Below are 20104 nucleotides of genomic sequence, written 5' to 3' on the forward strand. Positions count from 1 at the left end.
GTCTTTGTCATTGATTAACATGAGTGATTAATTCAAGTGGTTACACTGTATGAATAGAACATGGAGACTATACCCAATATACTCTGATGCTAGGTGTGTTGACTTTTAGTAAAGGTAAAACAACTACACAATGAGTCAACAAAACACTGATGTGGGCCCACTGCAATTAACCGCAATTGGTCAATGTCAGCACATAACTTACCAAATAAAACTGAATTCATACCTGATATGTACATGGTCAACTGTGTGCTCCCTAGTGGTCAAGATCAGTTGCCGCAACTGGTCGATGTCAGGGCTTACCTTTTAATGCATATATATCAAGTCAATTCCTGTCAGAAGGTTATTGGTAATAATAAACTGTGTCTTGTCAAACATTCTCTTTGCTTCATTTATGTGATAAATACTGTATATGTATTGATGCTCAAATATATTGTTACTAATCATCAGAGGTTTTGCTTGATTCTCTTTTTGTTCACAAAACTATCACACAATTATTTCCTGTTTCTGAGTAGTTGGTTGTAAAACATCTTCCAGTTCACTTTCTTTGTGCAAACACAAAGAAACAATCCAGAAGTTAGGCCTACGCCAACTAACATAAAATAGTCAGTGGGCTGTTCTTCCTGACCTTGGCCCCTCCTCTTGTGCTGTAATTGGCTACTCGTTTTACCGCAAAATTCGTCACTCATCCCGGAAGCTACTGAAACTCGAGGGAAATTTAGCCATAGCAACTGGCTAATGTGACAACCAGAATAAGTTTACTTTTGTTTATTAGAAGGGATTTATTTTGTTTTAAAGGGACGTTTGACATGAGTTGAAGGTCTGAACATAGTATATAGATATGTATTTAGTGTGCAAGGTTTATCACTCTGTTATGTTTTGCACGTGAGCCAGCTAGCCTCAAGAATCTAATGCTAGCTCACTGTAGCTTACCAACCAATCCCCCCGAGGTTGCGAGCGTTGGACTTCTGTAAGCAAACAGGTTTCCTGATTGCCAGAATATGTCTATCTTGGCGTGATACACTCAATTCGTGTAATCATGGAAAAGACAACGCATTCCTTCGGTATCCGTGCCGAGCTTCAGTCTTCTAGAGTGTCAACACCAACAGATGGTCGGGATAGTCGACAAAGCAGTGATCTGTTTAGCGACACCGGTGCCTCGGACTTGCAAAATGAGACCGCGATTAAATGTGATACGGATTCCGAGGATGAAGTATGTCGTGTTTTGTTAGTATGCATGAAGATATTTAATATTGCTGTCGAAATGTTGTATTTTATATTAGTGACGTTTATGACATTAGTGGGCAATTTTATACAACTCTGAATGTTCTGTAAATGATAGCCTAATGAATGGTGGAACGTTGTTTCGATCATCTCCCAGCCCAGACTTCCTCTCAACCAGTTCTATCCTTACATTCGCTGTGCTCTCTGCTGTGGGTTCCTTATTGATGCAACCACCATAACTGAGTGCCTTCACACCTGTGAGTTATGAAATCATATCACCTACATTGACTACATTATCAAAACAATAACATTTCACTTGTCTTAATAATTGACCAATGTATTCTTTTTCTTCAGTTTGTAAAAGCTGCATAGTCAAGCATTTCTTTTACAGCAACAGGTGTCCAAATTGCAGCATTGTGGTGCACCAAACACAACCTCTTTACAATATAAGGTATGAATGTATGACCTCCACTGTCAGCATCATATCTGTCTACTGTACAATCAAGATTGCAAGCCTTACTTTGTCCTGTAATGGTTTTATAGTCATTAAGAGTTTGACATGGAGGTTAAGAATGTAGCATCAGCGGAACACTGTAGAGGACATTTCTCCATGCCACAATTTAATGTTGTTTGGAGTGGCTTCCCATGTGAGCCTGTTTCTATGTTAACCCTCCTCCTGTTGGGAAATTAACTGTAACGCAGCAGGCTGTCTTGACGCAGGTATGGGGAAACATCTGTCACTAGGGACTACTGGTGTTAACACCCTGAACTGAAAGTAGTTTTTTCCTGTTCACATCTTATCACTTATTTACAGTACATGAACATTTATTCAAGTAAAACCTGACCATTTAGCTTTACAGCCTTGTTATCAATAGTAATTGTTTGTTGTGTGCCCACATGGCGTTGACACGCGTATGTGAGAGACTGTCACCATTCGGATATCTAACAGAAAAACCTCCCTCTAGCTAGGGTAATGGCATGAAGGTTGATTATGGTGTCAGCAGAAAACAATATGCCACACCTTGTCCAATTAATCCATGGGTAGTGAATATCTTGAATTTGTTTCACCACAGACCTGACCGACAGTTGCAGGACATTGTTTACAAGATGCTGCCATTTCTTGAGGAAAGTAAGTAAGCTTTCATGTTGTTTCATTTTGTTTTCATCTCTCCCATGTTATACAATATGAATTGCTCCTGTACCGGTTAAACATTGTATTTGTATGTGTCACCAGTGGAGAGAGCACAGATGGTGGATTTCTACAAGCAAAGAGGACTCGAGGTGCCTAAACCAGGTAAAGTATATAGCACGGGTCACCAAACGTTCCCTGAATCTGAAGATCTTTTTTTCTGAGACTCAATGAAACTTAGATTCAGGAGCCGGTGCCTCGGTGTTCATATGTCCAGCTTTGCGAGGTGCACCAATAACGGAACATTCTGGTCTTTCCGTCGTCTTTCTCCCTGTGGCTCCAGTGATGGCCTCCCCCCTGGTCCCCCTGAAGAGCCAGAAGCAGAGGAAGGAGCTGCTGCCCCAGTCTGTGTTCAGAATGCCTCCTGAGTTGGACGTGTCCCTGTTGCTGGAGTTTGTAGGGTGAGTGTCTTGACTCGGCCCAAGCAGCAAACGTACAAACTGCTCTCGTCTTAAGGAGTGAATTGGAGCGGCACATGAAGGACCATGGTGACGCGCCGTCGGATCGTCGTTCCGGCTCCCCCCAGTAGATGGCTCTCCAGTGTTGCATACAATGCTTGCAGCACTCAAAGTAGCCCCCCCAAAAAATGTATACATTCACATGTATACATTTACTTTTTTTTTCTTTTCTTTAGAGCGGAAGAAGGCATTGACAACTACAAGGTAATAACACCACCTAAAAGACTGAGTAGTACGCCAGGTAGCTAATGCATGCATACTTCTTTTTTAACAGTGAGTGAATTATCAATACAATGTCCTCAAAATGTGAGACGATGGCGACATTTAAGCCCTAACACCGCTGTCGTCCCTGACCAGCCGCTGGAGCGACGGTACGTGCGAGTATCTGGGGAAGCCACCGTCCGCCACGTTGAACTGTTCATCCGGAGGAAGATGGAACTCAGCTCAACCTGCCAGGTCTGGGGAGGGAGCCGCAAAAGAACTACGACCAGTCGTTTGAGTTCTTTAGTGAGATGTGTCGAAACAAGATTGCAAGGCTTGTGTGTATCAGTCCCGCATCAGTCTGCTTGTGAGGGTATACGCGCGAAAGTGCTCTACTGTGAGAGACTACAAATACAAATGTGTTTATAGTATGTGTACGCATGTATCTGGGCTCAAATAAGAGCACATCATTGAATAGAAGGGAAGTTTGAGCACATGGAAGATACACATGTGCGCCAAGGCATGAGTCCATTTAGTTTGCATCGGAGTGGATTCAAATATTACATTATCTCCCAGGTAGCCTCACCGAAATACACCTCAGAAATAGCGAAGAAAGCTGCCCTTGGATCTGGTAGCACACCCTTCTAAGAGATCCCTGCCACCATGGAGCAAAGCCATGGAGCATATTTAGCTGTAACACAGTTGGACAAGATTAGCGGATTAGGCTGACTTCTTGGCACTCAACTTCGCTGTGTGTCAGGGGTAATGTAGGGAGGAGTAAAGTGTACAGACACAGGAGAACCTGGAACTCAGCACTGGGCTGACTCAAACGGGGCCGTCTTAACTTCTTCATAAATCAATGAGTGTAAAAAAAGTAGTCGTCTTTGGATCTGTACCACATTGAGAATGAATTGCCTGGTTCAATACTCACCACACAAAACCAAGAAAATAAAACACCGGCCCCCCTATTTCCCTCCCCTGTATGTTTTAATACAGTGTGTTGCTCTCCAAGATATCACACAGTAAATAGGGCTACAGTGTCGTGCTTGTATGTGTTCCAGGTGGATGTGGTGTGTGGTGACCACCTCCTGGACCGCTACCAGTCACTTAAAGAGGTCCAGGATTCCATGGGAGAGAATGCACTACAGGTGAACCGAGTGTACAACCTTTTAATTAGCCTCAGGACCCAGAACAGAATGTCTTATGTCTGATCTTAAAAGCTGTATTATGTAAGCAGAAGACAGCTTTTGATAAAGACTGCATGAGAGTGAAGTCATGCCATTGACTCGTATTTGAACAGAAACTGCATTTGTTTTGTTGGGTTCTTTTTCAGGATGGTCTCTTGGTGCTTCACTTTGGACTGGTCCTGCCTTCATAGACACAAGAAGACCAAAGCAGAAAGGATGTCATACTGGCACTGGTGCTGAGGTTCAGACATTGAAGCACTCTTTTCTACTCCTCTTTCTTTCCAGTTCTCTCATCTACTGTTCTGTGCTCCTCATGCCTGTCAAAGGTCAAATATAGCTGATGCTCACCTTTCAGAAGCCAGGGATATTTAATTGCTTGGTTGTAGTTTAAATTCACTATGGCTTCCATTAACTTGTGATTTAAAGGGCTTAACAAAGTACCTAAAATACTACACTTGGGTGTTAGGTTTATGTAGAGCAATTTGTAACTAGTCACTTCTATATAAGGGTTTCTAACAGAACCCTTTTCAGGTCTGTATATTTCTATCTAGAAAGAAACCTTTCTCAGGTCAGAAATTACCGGCAGAACCTTACTGAGATTCTGTTTGTTTATACATATGATACTATACTGCACCCTTCATGTTTAGAGTGTATTACTACCAAAGACTTGTGGTTTTGCTACACTTTGGTTACGGGTTAAAGTGTCACTTCTGTTCTCAATACTGTCTCCACTGTGTTTTTTCTTTTTCTCAATAAGTCATCTAAGAGTTTGTAAATTTATTTTATGTTTGTCTTGAATATAATTTACAAGTTTTCCAAAACAGATATTTTGACAAATATTTGAAGGACATTTCTAGAGATCTTTTGATAGTGTTGAGATTTGATGAAATAGGGATTCTTACATGCCGTTTGTAACAAATAAACTATGCAATTGTGAATAATTGTCTGATGTACTCACTTTTTCATACTGTTCTTTCTAAGTTGATGGTGGTTTAGGTTTGAATATAGCACTGATCATCTCTTAGTGGTTATACATAGGATTTACCAAGGTTTAGTTGAGGAAAGAGTTTGCTGTGTGTATGTAAATGTGCCAAGACCGACCAGTGCACAGAATCATCCTCTTAGTGACTGAGCCAGGACTGACCTGAAGCAGGAGATGTTATCTCCGATGCATTTCCTTTTTTCCAGAACCACTGACTTAGAAGTGTATTTAAAACTCATAAGATGAACATTTTAAAAGGTGCTTGATCAATGTACAACATTTTATGTCCCTGGTTAGTTATTGCAATTCAGGCTTTTCATTTGTGGAAGTACAATATTGGAGCAGTGTGTGAGCTGGAGGAAAATGAATGTTTTCTGTCTGTTTTGATTTTGATACAACTGTCATTGTGTTTCACTATGAAATCGAGTAGAGAAAAGTTGTTGCAGAGATTATGTACATAATTTATTATTCTAATAGAAGGGCTCCAGTCATGACTAAATAAAAGAAATTAAATAGACATTTCATACTAATTCACAAAAATAAATTTATTTTTTAATTGTTAAAATACATTTCTTTTAAACACTTTTTTATCTTACTCCATTATATTTACAGTGTAAATATTTCCCAACATACTGTATCAACAATAACACAAATGAGACATACTATGTATCTGTATACAATGGACGGTTTGATACAACTAGATACAATTTTCAGAGATGTATGAAGACTTACATTTGCTCTGCATCTAAGAGTCTCTTGTCTTAATCACTAAGGCTCTAGCCATTAGAGTTGATATCAGCCTCATCGTGCTTCTCCACTTTCTCCTCAGTGATCTCCTTGAAAGTCTCCTTCTGGGTGGTTTCCGTCTTACTATGGGAGGAGCTGGACAGTCGTGGCTGGTAACCATAGTGACTGGTCCCATGGTTGGAAACAGTGAAGGACGTCCCTGTACTGAAATGAGTCTCCTCCACCTCCAATAGTTTTCTAGCAAGAACAGAAAGTATAATGTTGAGTTTTTCCACAACACAATCAAATGATGGGTCCTTAAACGGTCCCAGTAGTTAGTACCTGTAGGCAGCTATCTCAATGTCAAGAGCCATTTTGACACTGAGCAGATCCTGGTATTCTCTGAGGTGCTGAGTCATTTGGATCTTCATGTTGCGTAGTTCGCTATCCAGTTGGTTTATAGTATCCTGTTTCAAAGAAAAATGGAAGATATTAGAAATGTGAATGTAAAATAAGCAACCTCACTCTCATGGGAGTGTTTTATGGGCAGTTGCTCTCGTGCATTGACTTCAATTGCAAGGCTAACGCTTATCAAGGGAGCAGAGGGAATATGTTGTGAGTTCAATCAATGATTGAAGACTGGTTCATTCATATGGGAATTTCACACTTCACAGTATGACCTAGGTGTCAACTGTGTCACCCTCGTTCGAATTGTGTCAGATGTTTATGTGGAGGGTAACACTAATAGCACAGGACTAAGTTTTTTTTTCCTCTCGGTTATGGACCAATTTGGACAGTGGTCTTACCTCTGCGTGCTTCATCTAATGGCGGGAGGTTTCAGGGAAAGGATTGGAAACCTTGCTCCTGCTTACCGTGACCGAGGCTGAAAACGGATGATCACTAATCCGATTTGGTAAGGGCTAAGGTTTAGTCTGATATGGGGGTTAGTTTAGTCAAGTGCACTGCTCTCTCGTCAGTCTAGAGTAATTTATTTTGGTCATTAAGACGACGACGTCACCTATTACGCAAATGTAAAAAGCCTAAACGATAACCAATTTGACAACTACATACTCCAGTGCTGCCTTCGGGTCACATGACCCAAAGGTTCATAACGAACCATCGTTGTGTTTACCCAATTTTACCCAATACAAAAACAAATACAAATAATTTTATTTTAACCTTCGCAATGTGGGGGGTCTGAGACAGCCCAACGGTTAAAAGAAAATGATTCACTTTGTTTTTGTATGCGGTAAAGTTGTCGCAATACGACGGTGGGTCACAATGACTGATGGGTCAGAATGACCCGAAGATAACACAAGGGTTAAGCCTTACAATTGAAGTGATTCAATAGACGCATGACATGACCCTGCTGTGTGGTTGACGTTAGAAAGCATCCATCAATAGGCATGGGCAGTCTTGCGCCACACGCGCTTGTTTCAGAACCATGGACAGAGACTCTGGTCGACTCCTGGTTCTGACGACTGTTTCATCTTAAAGAGTTTGCGTCAAAAGATTAAAGCTTTGCGTAACCTAGTCACAGATTACAAAATGCATGTATATCATGTGGATGGAATTATGTTTTCGTCGGAATAAAATCCTTTTTGGATCCAGAATATCCAAATGTATGACTATAGCTGAGGTTAAACACGTTATAGGTATACCTGCATGCCTGCAATTTCCAAATTGCTTTCATCCTCAATTTCTCTTATGCGTCGTTCTAAAGAGTCGTTGGTGCCTTTAAGTGTCTCCATCTCAATGCTCTTGGACTGCAGTTGTCTTCTGAACTCGTTGGTCTCTTCTCTGCTAGCGCGAATAGCTTCGTTGCTCCTTGTGGCTTGTTCATTGAGATTGGCAAATTTGGTTTTGTACCACTCCTCCGCTGACTGCTGGTTTTTGGACGCAAGAGCTTCGTACTGATTGCGGATCTCTTTCAGGGCCGAGGTCAGGTCGGGTTTGGCCAGCTCTACCTCCACAGACACATTGGCAGCTTGCATCATACAGGTCAGCTCGGACACTTCTTCGTCGTGAGCCTTTCTCAGGAAAGCTATTTCGTCTAGAAGGGACTCAACCTTCCGCTCCAGGTCTAGTCGAGCTAAAGTAGCGTCGTCCACGTCTCTTTTGAAGGACCTCAGGATTTGTTCGGCCTCCTCTCGTACTCTTACCTCCTCATCAAATTTGGCGCCAAGCTTCTGGAGCTCTTCCTCGATGTTATCCTTGTCGATGAGAATATGGGACTTTTCATTGCTTATCTCCTCTAACTGAAAGCGAAGCTCGCGTATCTCTTGTTGGTATATGTCGGCTATGCGGGAGGGCTCTTGTTGCCTCTGACGCAGAGTTACCAGCTCGACTTCTAAAACTTTGTTCTGCTGTTCGAGGCTTCGTACTTTTTCAATAAACATGGCAAAGCGATCGTTGAGACCCTGCAGCTGTTCCTTCTCGTTGGTTCGGGTGACTTTAAACTCATTGTTAAGAACGGAGGTCTGAGTAAGGTCCAAACTGTCGCTGGAGACCGGCGAGAAAGAGGAAGACGGTCCAGACCTTCGGTTGTATCCCACAGAGGTTGATGCTTTGCGGGACAGGGACAGTGACCTGCTGAGTCCGCCAGATGAGAAAGAACTGCAGCGCGAAGAGGCAACACTCATTCGAGAGGGTGATGCTGAGAAACGAGGAGCATCCCCAAATATCTTTCGGTAGGACGAAGAAGCATGATGGTCAGATCCGTAGTTCATTTTGCAGTGAACAAATTAGAGACAGGGGATTTTGCAAGTGCTTAAATAGCCTCAATGGACCGACCCAATTACGCACAGTATATAGACAAGCTATAATAATCCATACATATACTTGTATTTAGCGCAGTCATTTGTATTACTATATTAAACAAACACACATTGTTAGCTGAGCAAAATAGTGAAAAAATGTAAAATGTTCCCTTTAGGACTTCCTTTCTGCTCACGCGGCCTTCACCCTTGCGTAAAAACGATGGAACGGTCCACTTGCTATATCACCACCACGAAGATGTCAATCTAGATCACCTAACACACAAAAACGGTAGAAAAATCGCACAATGACATTGCTAAACCTCAAGCCCAAAATAAATTGCACAAGTGCTACCCCGAAGAAGCTGCATAACGTAATAATGAGCGCTTCACACCATACTAAAGTGTTAGGCCTAACCAAAAAGTTAGACTTAAATAGGCTTATACCATGTAGCTTACATTACACACAAAGACAAATGTAACCCAACCCGACCGAAGGCTACGGGCTAATCTCGAAATATGTCTAATAGGTTTATAGGTAGGCTGTATTGGTGATTAATGATGGTTAAAACCTATTGTTTGGCAGTTTGGGCTACCTTTTTGAAAGAAGAGAAAATAAACAGCTTTCAACCAAATTAAACATTCTATAGTTTTTCTTAAGGTAGCACTGGATTTGCCGTGCATGGAGCTAGGCCTAATTTAATTAATTTTAGGTTATGATATTTTAGGAGGAATTCCAAACCACCGGCCATTATGGACAATGGCTCCAGGGCATGGTTGTGTGTCACACATTTAATAATTCCTTATAGCGACCCACCGGTTGCACCACGACTTGAATTACAAAGGTATACTCATTACAGATGAGTAGACCTTTGTGTAGGTCTATAGGTCCTGGTAGATTTGTGGCTTGGTAGACCTATACCTATTTTATATATTTATTTATATATTTTTAGGCTATTGGATACAAATATTCTCCAATGCCTCACGTGCATGATGCATTCATTTTACTCTAGGTGTCGAGGTCGTCATTGTTTTAAAATATATATGCTTACACACAGTTATTAATCTTGGTAGTCTGTATTTTTTTAAATGACCCCGGACCCATTCAATTTGACTCCGCCAGACTGTAAGACATGCCCAGAGAATGCTCTGACATACCGCCACATCTTTCCGCATTGTGATGACGTCGTCGTCTCAACCTTGATATATTAAATCTAGATTACACCACTTTTATTGTTTCTTTCTTTATTATTTTGCTTCTTTAGTAAAGACTTGATTGAATGTAACAGATATTTAATAATAGTCAACGTCAAGAGAAACGTGGCTGTCAAACTATAAGTTTATCGAGGTCGCAACTTCGGGTTGTGTGTCTTTGATACATTCTGTGTATGTTGCATTTCTATCTGCAACAGGTTCAGTCTTTGCGCATTCGTCGAGGTAAGTTGTCTTGTTCTTCGACTGTATTTATTTAGCTTTTAATGGATAATGCAACGCTGACTAAACCAGACAGGTAGTTTTCCGTTTTGATATATTTTGTTGGTGCGTATATCGAACAGTTGAACAGGAAGACGGCCCGCTCTACCTCCTTGTTGTAGGCTAGTTGCAACAACTAGGCTAGCAGCAGCATTAGCACAACAACCAAGCCAGATACTACTGTTTAGCTGTGATTGCTTCTATCCAATCTCTGCAGCTATCTCGACATTGCCCTTGTTTTTAGACCTACATGCTACAAACCCGGCTTGCGAGCTAAAACAAACAGTTCACAAAGATATTTCGGAACAAACCGACCATTTTAGAAAACGAACCATCTGCCCGGATGATAGCTTATCAGGTGTGCTATAGCTGATACTTATTCTGTGACCTATATTGTCAGAAATAATTGCTACGGTTCAAGATGACTACCTCGTGGAGTGACCGCTTACAGAACTATGCAGACCTGCCAGCCAACATGGATGGTGTGGCTATGAAGAAGTATAGGCGTGAAGCCTATCACAGGTAAACAGTCGAGCCACGCAGTCACACCTTTCAATTCTTTAGTCATATGTGTGTACTTTGACGAGGTGTGAGTGTTCCTGTCAACAGCAACTTGCTGTGTCAAGGTTTGATCTTGGATCTACATTTTAGAGTGCTACACTACAGTACTAGGAACTACTTCAGAGGAAAGGAAGTTATGGTAGGTTGCAACACAGTCTGGTAACTTGGACAGTGTGTCATGATGTACCCTGTTTCGTCACAACAGTCAAATGGCTGACTACAGTCATGTTGATGTACCAGAGGGTGAATGTAAAATTATATGATCTGCAGATGGTAATGTTCTGGCTCCAAACAAGAAGCCATATTAACCACACCACACATTTAAAAGACAAATCCATGTGTTTACATCGCTGGAGAATTGGTCAACTCAGTTTTCAGTTGAAGGTTAATGTCATCATCGCACATGTATTCTCTTATTACAAAGCTTGCCAAGGGAACTGGCCCAAAATCATCCTGCTATGAGGTACGCCAAAACCTTTGTTGTTGAAACCTGCGACTACTGACTGAATCACCCTTTTCTTTTCCCTCCATGATGTATATTTATTCCCCATTCAAATCCCATGGAACTCCATTCACCATGGAACTCCATACTGACACTAGTGTGATGGGTAGGGTCCCATGAGGTAGTTGGTGGTCATGAGGTCTTTGTGTGAGTTCCTTTCGTTTCCACGACCCCTTTCGGTTTGTGCCTCCCTTCCCCCACATCCTCTCTGTTTACACTGCTCCCTAACTTCCCCACCACCTCATCTCCATCAGTCTCAAGTCATGCCATCTGAATATTAGAAACTTCAGGCCGAAGCAGAGTTGGGTGGGAGACGATTGAACAGCTGGGCTTTGTTGGACGGAGCTTCAGTGCAGATCTAAAATGCTGCACTTGGTTTTCACGTGAAGGAGCAAAAACATATCATTGTAACAGTCCTATCTGCATTTCCTGGTACAATTGTATTTTTCCAGAGCGACTTACAGTAAGTACAGGGACATTCCCCCCGAGGCAAGTAGGGTGAAGTGCCTTGCCCAAGGACACAACGTCATTTGGCACGGCTGGGAATCGAACTGGCAACCTTCAGATTACCAGCCCGATTCCCTAACCGCTCTGCCACCTGACTCGCTGTTTGCCACCGTTCCATTTGTTTTTCGTTTGAGGAATTGAATAAAAATGGCTTATTTGATTAGTGCCTTACACCAATCCTTACGCCAAGGCTAGAGGGTCCATAACGTATACTTTTTGGGAACAGGCTTATAAAATATGTAAATGTGAGGAAAGTGTTCCCTGAGTTTCCCAATTTCTAGCCATAAGCTACAACGTAGCTATCCCTAACACTTTAGTTCAAAATAGAATGGTGATGTTTTGTTGTTGGATATCATTTTTTTGCCATGGGAGGGTCCTTTGAAGTTGATGTTCAGATGTTTTTAACAAGAGTACCTAATGTAGAAACAAACCTGCATGCAAATTGTTGTGTTTTGTTTGGTTGTGTGATTCTATTGTGTTTTATTTTACCCCCCCCAAAAAATACTTAAGAAGTGTGCTCTCAAATGTGCTGTGTCTGAAATGGTGGTGCTTCCACTTATTTTGTTATATATGCTGTATAAAACGTGGCTATTAAGCATAGTAGCATAAAACTGAAACAAGGTCAAAATGGTATACCTCATTTTTTTTGGGTAATGATTTTTTCCCCTCCTCCAGACTTTTGTCTTACAGACTTCTTTCTGCTCCATATTCACTATCTGTGCTTGTATTTTGATCGCAGCATTCTCCTGTTCTCTCTTAGAGTTTTTGTCAACAGAAGCTTGGCCATGGAGAAGATCAAATGCTTTGGCTTTGATATGGATTACACTCTGGCAGGTGAGTGAAATGGTAGTGTCTGACTGTGCATGTGCCTTGCTCTCTCCTGTCTCATTCCACTGCCCTCCTTGAGACTGGAACCCAAGCTGCAACAGCTGGCTGTTTATAGATACCACCCTGAAAACAAGTACTGCTGATGGAGGCTCTAGACACACACACACACACACACACACACACACACACACACACACACACAGACCAGGGTTAAGTAGAGGGGTAGGTAACTAAACTATGGGGTTTAACATGCCAGCCATTGTAGGTCATCGCTGAAGTTGGTCGCACTACACGTTGGTGCTGCGTGATGTGTGTGTTAGTTTACTAGACCATCCACTGCAGACACACTGTTGTAAATCTATGTCCCCGCTTGAATAAACCTCCCAGTCTACCTCACATAAATCTCTGACTGTATTGCTGGAGGTGTACACTGTGGTCTCTCCGTGCCTCTCAGTTATTTCCCTCGTGGGTTACAGGCAGACTCATCTTGTGTTCCTGTCCCCCACAGTGTATAAGTCTCCTGAGTATGAGTCGCTGGGGTTTGAGCTCACAGTTGAGCGCCTCGTGTCCATAGGGTACCCGCAGGAGCTGCTAAACTTTGTCTATGACCCCGCCTTCCCCACCAGGTTTGTTTAAAAAAAAAATATATATATAAATTGTTGGACTATCTATATCTTGTCTGTCTGTGTAACTGAGCTGGCTAGCTGGCAGGCTGTCACTTTGAGATGACATTATTTACAAATAGGTCTTCAACGTCAAGGTCTTCGTCAAGTATTGCATCTAACTTCACTCAGTGATCTGGTGTCCCTCTCTGTTTGTTCCAGGGGTCTTGTGTTCGATACAATGTTTGGAAACCTGCTCAAGGTGGATGCCTATGGCAACATTCTGGTCTGTGCCCATGGTTTCAACTTTATGAGAGGGTAAAGTCCTGCTTTCTCGCTCTCGCTCGCTCGCTCTCTCCCTCCTTGTCTTTTGGTCTGCAGTGACTACACTGTGACTCCTAATACCTCTCACCAGGCCTGAGACCAGAGAGATGTACCCGAACAAGTTTATCCAGCGTGGAGACACAGACCGCTTCTACATCCTCAACACACTCTTCAACCTCCCTGGTGAGAAAGACAATGCCATGTCCTCACTGCAGGTTTCTGGCACTAGTGGTGCTAGCCTATACGTGTGTATATACATATAAGGTATTTATGTCATTGAATCCTAGCCAGACTAGCCTTTTTGAGTTTTAGCCACTTAGATATGGCTGACAGCCATGAACATCATCTTACAGTTGCTTCGTACCTCGTACTCCATTACTATTTTTGTATTTACTTGTTTGGTGTTCCAAGACATGGTAAGAAGCATAATTGGTGTGTAGAATGTCATCACTCGCTCTCTCCTCAGAAACGTACCTCTTCGCATGCCTGGTTGACTTTTTCTCCAACTGCTCCAGATACACCAGGTGAACATACAGCAGAATAACCTACACGTCTGTCCTTGTATATCCAAGAATCTTATCACCTGTAATACAGTAGCACACCAGTCATGTACGATGGTTTGGTAATTCAATCACAAACGCTTGACATCATGACTCTGCTCTGCTCTCAGCTGTGAGTCGGGATTTAAGGATGGCGATCTCTTCATGTCCTACAAGAGCATGTTCCAGGATGTAAGAGATGCAGTGGATTGGGTCCACTTCAAGGTAAAGCTTAAGTCCCTATTCATATCGGCTTTATTTTATCTTCATAGTGAAGTCCTCATTTGAAGTTTTGTCTCCCTCAGGGATCCCTTAAAGAAAAGACAGTGGAGAACTTGGAGAAGTATGTGGTTAAGGACGTAAGTACACTGTATAGAGGTGAAACTATACGCTAAATAGGAGCTAATTGCCAATACATTGTTACACAGACCTTGGCCGGGTTTCCCAGATTCTTAAGAGCGTTCTTAGAACTCTCTTAAGAAGCTCTTAGCGTTAAGAGCTTCTTAACGAATCTGGGAAACCCGGCCCTTTTCTTTTCTGTCACCAAGGGAAAGCTGCCTCTCCTGCTGAGTCGGATGAACGAAGTGGCCAAGGTGTTCCTTGCCACAAACAGTGACTACAAATACACAGAGGTACTGCCTGTTAGGCTTTTATCAACGTTTTATACTTTGGAAATCAATCCGCTTTACCTAATTGGTTCTGTCTTATTTCTCGCTGTAGAAAATCATGACCTACCTGTTCGACTTTACTCATGGACCAAAGGTTAGGCAAACCCTACATTTTCTTCAACTTCATTGTCAATCAGTGCTTTATTTCAATGTCGGTGACGAGTGCTGTGTGTGTGTGTGTGTGTGTGTTACAGATGGGCATGCCCCATCGGCCTTGGCAGTCCTACTTTGACCTGATTCTTGTAGACGCCCGCAAGCCTGTGTTTTTTGGAGAGGGGACTGTGCTACGACAGGTTGACACAGTGAGTCCCTGTGTGTGTGTGTGTGTGTGTGTGTATTGCAAAAAGAACAATGAAACATTACCCTTTTACGTCTGTTTGCATGATAACCTGCTAACTGTTACCTGGTGTAGACCACGGGTCGCCTGAAGATCGGCACCTACACAGGACCCCTGCAGCATGGCATCGTGTACTCCGGAGGTAACACTCTCACTGTACACAGGAAGTCTACAGACAAGCCTCATCACGTATCACCTCCAGATAACAGCACATATTTCATCATGATATCACTATAGGGTTACACAGAAAAATCATTGTCTGGCAAGAAAGATCATTTGTATGCTCTCTATTGTCCCCAGGCTCCTCGGACATGGTGTGTGACCTGCTGGGGGCCAAGGGGAAGGACATCGTCTACATCGGGGACCACATCTTCGGGGACATCCTGAAGTCTAAGAAGCGCCAGGGCTGGAGGACCTTCCTGGTCATCCCCGAGCTGGCCCAGGAGCTGCACGTCTGGACCGACAAGAGCTGTGAGTCCGCACGCACACACACACCCCTGCATACAACACATTCTGTCTCAGCAACATGACCAGTTGAACCCCAAATGCTGTAGAGTTCAATGTTTTGTGTGTACATATGGGCTCAACCCCACTGTGTTTTTGTTCCAGCTTTGTTTGAGGAACTGCAGTCGCTGGACATCTTCCTGGCAGAGCTGTACAAGTGAGTGATGGACCATTGACATAGACCTCATTGTGCGGTGGTGATGTATCATGCAATGGGGGTGAGCGCGAGGGTTCCCCCATAGTTCCACAAAGCAGTCCCTCGTGTAGTTATCAAGTTGCAATGAGACATGTGACTCTCCCATGAGAGAGTTTATCACAGTTCCTCAGGTCCCCCCCTAAGGCAGCCCTAAACTCTCTACAGGAATCTGGACAGCAGCAGTAATGAGAGGCCTGATATCAGCTCACTGCAACGTAGGATTAAGGTACACCTCTCAGACACACAAACACTCTTGACGCACCTACACGTCATGACACGTACACCAACAGTGTCCCCTCCCTCCCTCTCTCCCGCCCCAGAAAGTGACCCATGACATGGACATGTGCTACGGCATGATGGGGAGCCTGTTCCGCAGCGGCTCCAGACAGACGCTGTTCGCCTCGCAGGTGATGCGCTACGCCGACCTGTACGCCGCCTCCTTCATCAACCTCCTCTACTACCCCTTCAGCTACCTGTTCAGGGCCGCACACGTCCTGGTGAGTAGCAGAGACCTGCGTCCAACGCTGCTCTCAGTAGGAGCCTGGTCCTTCCTGTGTGTGTGTGTGTGTGTGTGTGTGTGTGTGTGTGTGTGTGTGTGTGTGTGTGTGTGTGTGTGTGCGTGTGTGCGTGCGTGTGTGCGTGTGTGCGTGTGTGCGTGCGTGCGTGTGTGTATGTGCTTATTGCACGCATATGTGTAAAGCCATATCTTTTGTTTTCACCTATACTTTACTTTAACTTAACTTTATAATGACTCAACTCCAGATACCCTCCTTATAATTTTATAACGATGACTTAACACTTAAGGACTTAACACCCCCCCGGAAACGACTCAACTCTAAACACCCTCCTTCTAATTGTACACTTGACTCCGCCCTCGCTCCTCCTCATCTCCCAGATGCCCCACGAGTCGACGGTGGAGCACGCCCACGTCGACATCAACGACACCGAGTCGCCGCTGGCCACACGCAACCGCCACTCCATGGATCTGAGAGAGTTTGAGTGCAAGCGCCACCAGCTGACGCGCTCAGTCAGCGAGATCCAGCCCCCGCACCTGTTCCCCCAGACGCCCCAGGAGATCACCCACTGCCACGACGAGGACGATGACGAGGAGGAGGAGGAGGAGGAGTAGAGAGAGGAGAGGAACATGAGGAATGGAGAGGTCAGGAGTAGGCTGGGAGAGGAGGAGGAAGGGGAAGAGTCGAGAGAGGAGGAAGAGTAGGGTGGTGGAGCGGTAGAAAAGGAGAAGTAGGAGGAGTCTGATAGGCTCACGTTTTGAGGTTACAGCACACATGAGAGGAGGCTCATGGTGTACAGTATGAGCACAGTTACCAAATGTCCTGGTGAAATAACGGAGGGTTGAAACGAGAATGAAGATAAAGGAGTATTCCTTGAATAAGTATGGTTAGCCCTATCCTGTAAACATGAATATTTGACCGTCTGTATATATCCATTAAGGCTCATTTCATTTTATTTTGTTGTTCCTTTTTTTTTTTTTTACTGAGGAAATCTGAGTGGATGTATTTTTGTAACTCCATACACCATACCTCTGCAAACAGCTGGAGGTGACTGGGGTCACTGGTGTCCCCTTACCCTGCCTGCATCCCTCGCAGCAGCCCTTACTCTTTAACACTTTGACAAGCAATGCACTCTGACCTACCACTGCCCTCCAGCAGAGAGTGTGCCATAGTTGAACCTTCATCCTTTGCTCACCGACTGCCCTAAATAAGGAATGTATCCTTGGTTAATATTTGAACCCTTAACAGACTTAGCTCATATGGAGGAACGGTTACACGGTTACAAACGTGTGTATGTAAAAGCCGTGGTACACACTATGGGTGGAATTTGATAAATAGAAATATCGCATTACACATGGCAGCAACAGGTCCAAAGTAGCCTAGCATTCCATAGGCTGAATTCTGCTCTAGAGATCATTCAATAGCATCTGATTACCAGCACTGGGAAGGCTCCTCCTATTGACTTATGTAACAGACTGAGAATGCTTGCTTGTATCTCTCATCGTCAGTTATTCTCTGATTAGTACAATGCAGTACTGTATATTTACATTAATATTCCAACCCTTCTATCCACAGACTGCAGACCAGGGCAATATTGTGTATTGTGAAGTATTGTGTGTTGTATCACTTCACTTCCCTCTATGAGTTGGTCACTGCTGACTCTGTCCTGCCTCCGAGTCTTGTACGTGGATGTAACTGTACTACATCAGCTTGTTTCTGAGTGTCGTTTCATAGCTATCGAAAGAGAAACTATCCAGGAGAAAGATGCTTGTCGTGTTACTGTATGAATCCTAAAGGAATGTATTTGCGCTAGCCGCTAGGCTGCTAAATTGGGTTGGGTGGTTGCTACTTGTGACGTTGCCTTAACGGATGCCATGTTTTCTGCCTGCTTGCCTTTCTCCATTTAGCTGCAGTACTTGTCACCGTATCATGCAGATGCTGAATTGTCAGCAAATTGGAACATATAGGCTAAAGCACTGGGCTTTGCAAAACTCTGAATTGCATTTTGTATTTGCTTTAACAAAATAATAATGTAACTGCTCATTTTTTACGTTGGCATTTGTTTTAAAGACACTTCAACCATGTGACTTGGGTCCTGTCAAGTTCAGTTTTTGTTTTGTATTGATGCTGTTTGGACAGCATTCTTGTGAGGTGAAATTCTGCACTGCCAGAAAAGTCCTTTGACTTCAGCTATCATTGAGGTACATACCACTTTGTACTGGAGAATGAATGTAGGATTGTTTGTGGTCCATGAACCGCTTAAAGTTGCCTTAGCTTCCTCCCCAACCCCTCCAAAAAGGTTTGTCTAACTTCCCCATGCTGGTCAAAGGTTGTGAAAAGGGATCATGTTAGTGTAATGTAAATGCACAGATCAATGGGGGTTATTTTATTTTTTTATATAGTTTTAACTTGAATTTCTTGACTGTAAAGCATTGTCCTGTTTGTTTGGATGTTTTATATGAGAAGAGAAACTAAACTGGATTGCATTAAAATACATATTTTTACCCGATGAAAATCCTGCTGTAGAAAAGCAAGTTGCCAATCGGTGTGATCTTTATTGTAATTTGCTCTTAATCATGCAGTGGCATACTTTGTCTGCATGCTCTGTTAAAATAGTTATATGTATACCTCAAGTTAAATCATATTTTGAGCAATTTGGACAGATTAGACCTGTTTTCTTGTTACCAATGATCAATAACCTAAAGAGAATTGCCTTATTTTTCCATGCATGCTCTTCTGTTTTTAAGTTTTGTTTCTAAGCATGCTCAGTTTTCTTTCAAATAAAGTGTATTGTTCTGAGTACCCTTACAAGGAGTCCTATATTGTGAAACAGGTCCCTTCCTTAAACCCTCAAGTCATTCACTCACTGTTTGGCTCCCTGTTTGGAAAGACAGACATGCCCCAGAGAGGTTTTGTGATTGAGGGAATGTGATTGGTCAGTCCTAGGCATACATTTGGTTTATTTGAGCCATACCACCATGGTAGTGTTTTGTTGGTGAATGAGGTTCTACTCGTCATGTAGGTCTCCTGCTATTTCTCTTTGTGTGAATGACATGCTCACTAAAACGGGAGATTACTGGGGAGTGCTACAGCCCGTACGCACCCACAGGTCGGTGTAGGAGAAAACGTGGAAGGAAGATGGCCACAAAAATACTCAAATGTAATGTACAGTGGAATTTGAGGGTTATATCAACCTCTGCCAATGGCCCTGACTATATGTCCTTGGAGCCTGTTAAGATAAAGATTTTGCAGGAGGATGAACATCCTCTCATGTTCAAGGTTTTAGATGTTGGCTTCTGTACAGCAGCTGATAGCATAGTGATTTTTCAACTAAGGAATTTGGCATTCTTTCACATTGTCATCCCAAACATGTAAATGTCCAAAAGTCACTGTTAATCAGACGCAATCAAATGATTTCCTTAGTGTCATCAAATAATCTCAACAGTGACAACAATTGTCAGTCGTGTAGACAATATCAAAGTACAAAATGGTATAAAGAGATTATACTTAAGACTTATACAGCAATATATCAAACAGCCATCACAACCTCAAATTCATCCTTGACAATTGGTGCACCACAGCCAGTTGTGTTTGCACCTGGTAACAGGACACATCCAACACTTTGTTCTGGACTACTCCCAAGACATTTTTGAGACACGACTGATTTCACCTTTGCGTGAGATGCAACACATGGCATTTACCTTCAGTGTTGAGGGGAGTGTTGAGATGGTCTTCCAGGGTTAACTTTCTAGGCCAGCCAGCTGCTTAGCCTCCAAAATACTGATACTGTGTTGTGGAGACTGAACCACAGCACACGCTTTCTACTGA

General features: G+C 43.0%; 3 protein-coding genes across 5 annotated transcripts; 2 read left to right on the forward strand and 1 right to left on the reverse strand.

Annotated features, from left to right (window-relative positions):
- Positions 1-668: 668 nt before the first annotated feature.
- Positions 669-5779, forward strand: pcgf6 (polycomb group ring finger 6). Of its 2 annotated transcripts, XM_062463580.1 has the most exons (10): positions 670-1210; positions 1379-1478; positions 1576-1672; positions 2295-2350; positions 2456-2515; positions 2694-2811; positions 3045-3072; positions 3226-3324; positions 4131-4217; positions 4403-5779. In XM_062463580.1, exons 1-10 carry the CDS (start codon positions 1037-1039, stop codon positions 4445-4447), a joined length of 864 nt encoding a protein of 287 aa, XP_062319564.1. In that variant the 5' UTR covers positions 670-1036; the 3' UTR covers positions 4448-5779. The 2 variants fall into 2 exon arrangements, with proteins under 2 accessions (XP_062319565.1, XP_062319564.1); XM_062463581.1 differs by lacking the exon at positions 4403-5779 and having other exon boundaries at positions 669-1210; positions 3045-3109; positions 4131-4218.
- On the reverse strand, positions 5707-8714 carry inaa (internexin neuronal intermediate filament protein, alpha a). Its single transcript, XM_062463579.1, has 3 exons — positions 7626-8714; positions 6307-6431; positions 5707-6222 (listed from the first exon to the last, which is right to left on the reverse strand). Exons 1-3 carry the CDS (start codon positions 8691-8693, stop codon positions 6015-6017), a joined length of 1401 nt encoding a protein of 466 aa, XP_062319563.1. The 5' UTR covers positions 8694-8714; the 3' UTR covers positions 5707-6014.
- A 1165-nt stretch (positions 8715-9879) lies between these two features.
- On the forward strand, positions 9880-19096 carry nt5c2a (5'-nucleotidase, cytosolic IIa). 2 transcript variants are annotated; one of them, XM_062463576.1, is made up of 19 exons: positions 9880-10157; positions 10594-10715; positions 11179-11217; positions 12524-12597; positions 13100-13217; positions 13416-13511; positions 13609-13700; positions 13984-14041; positions 14188-14281; positions 14362-14415; positions 14605-14688; positions 14777-14818; positions 14919-15026; positions 15137-15203; positions 15362-15532; positions 15671-15722; positions 15927-15987; positions 16082-16258; positions 16657-19096. In XM_062463576.1, exons 2-19 carry the CDS (start codon positions 10615-10617, stop codon positions 16888-16890), a joined length of 1722 nt encoding a protein of 573 aa, XP_062319560.1. In that variant the 5' UTR covers positions 9880-10157; positions 10594-10614; the 3' UTR covers positions 16891-19096. The 2 variants fall into 2 exon arrangements, with proteins under 2 accessions (XP_062319560.1, XP_062319561.1); XM_062463577.1 differs by lacking the exon at positions 11179-11217 and having other exon boundaries at positions 9881-10157.
- The last annotated feature ends 1008 nt before the right edge of the window (positions 19097-20104 follow it).

The sequence above is a fragment of the Osmerus eperlanus genome, chromosome 6 (genome assembly GCF_963692335.1).
Source record: "Osmerus eperlanus chromosome 6, fOsmEpe2.1, whole genome shotgun sequence".
Classification (NCBI taxonomy): domain Eukaryota; kingdom Metazoa; phylum Chordata; class Actinopteri; order Osmeriformes; family Osmeridae; genus Osmerus; species Osmerus eperlanus.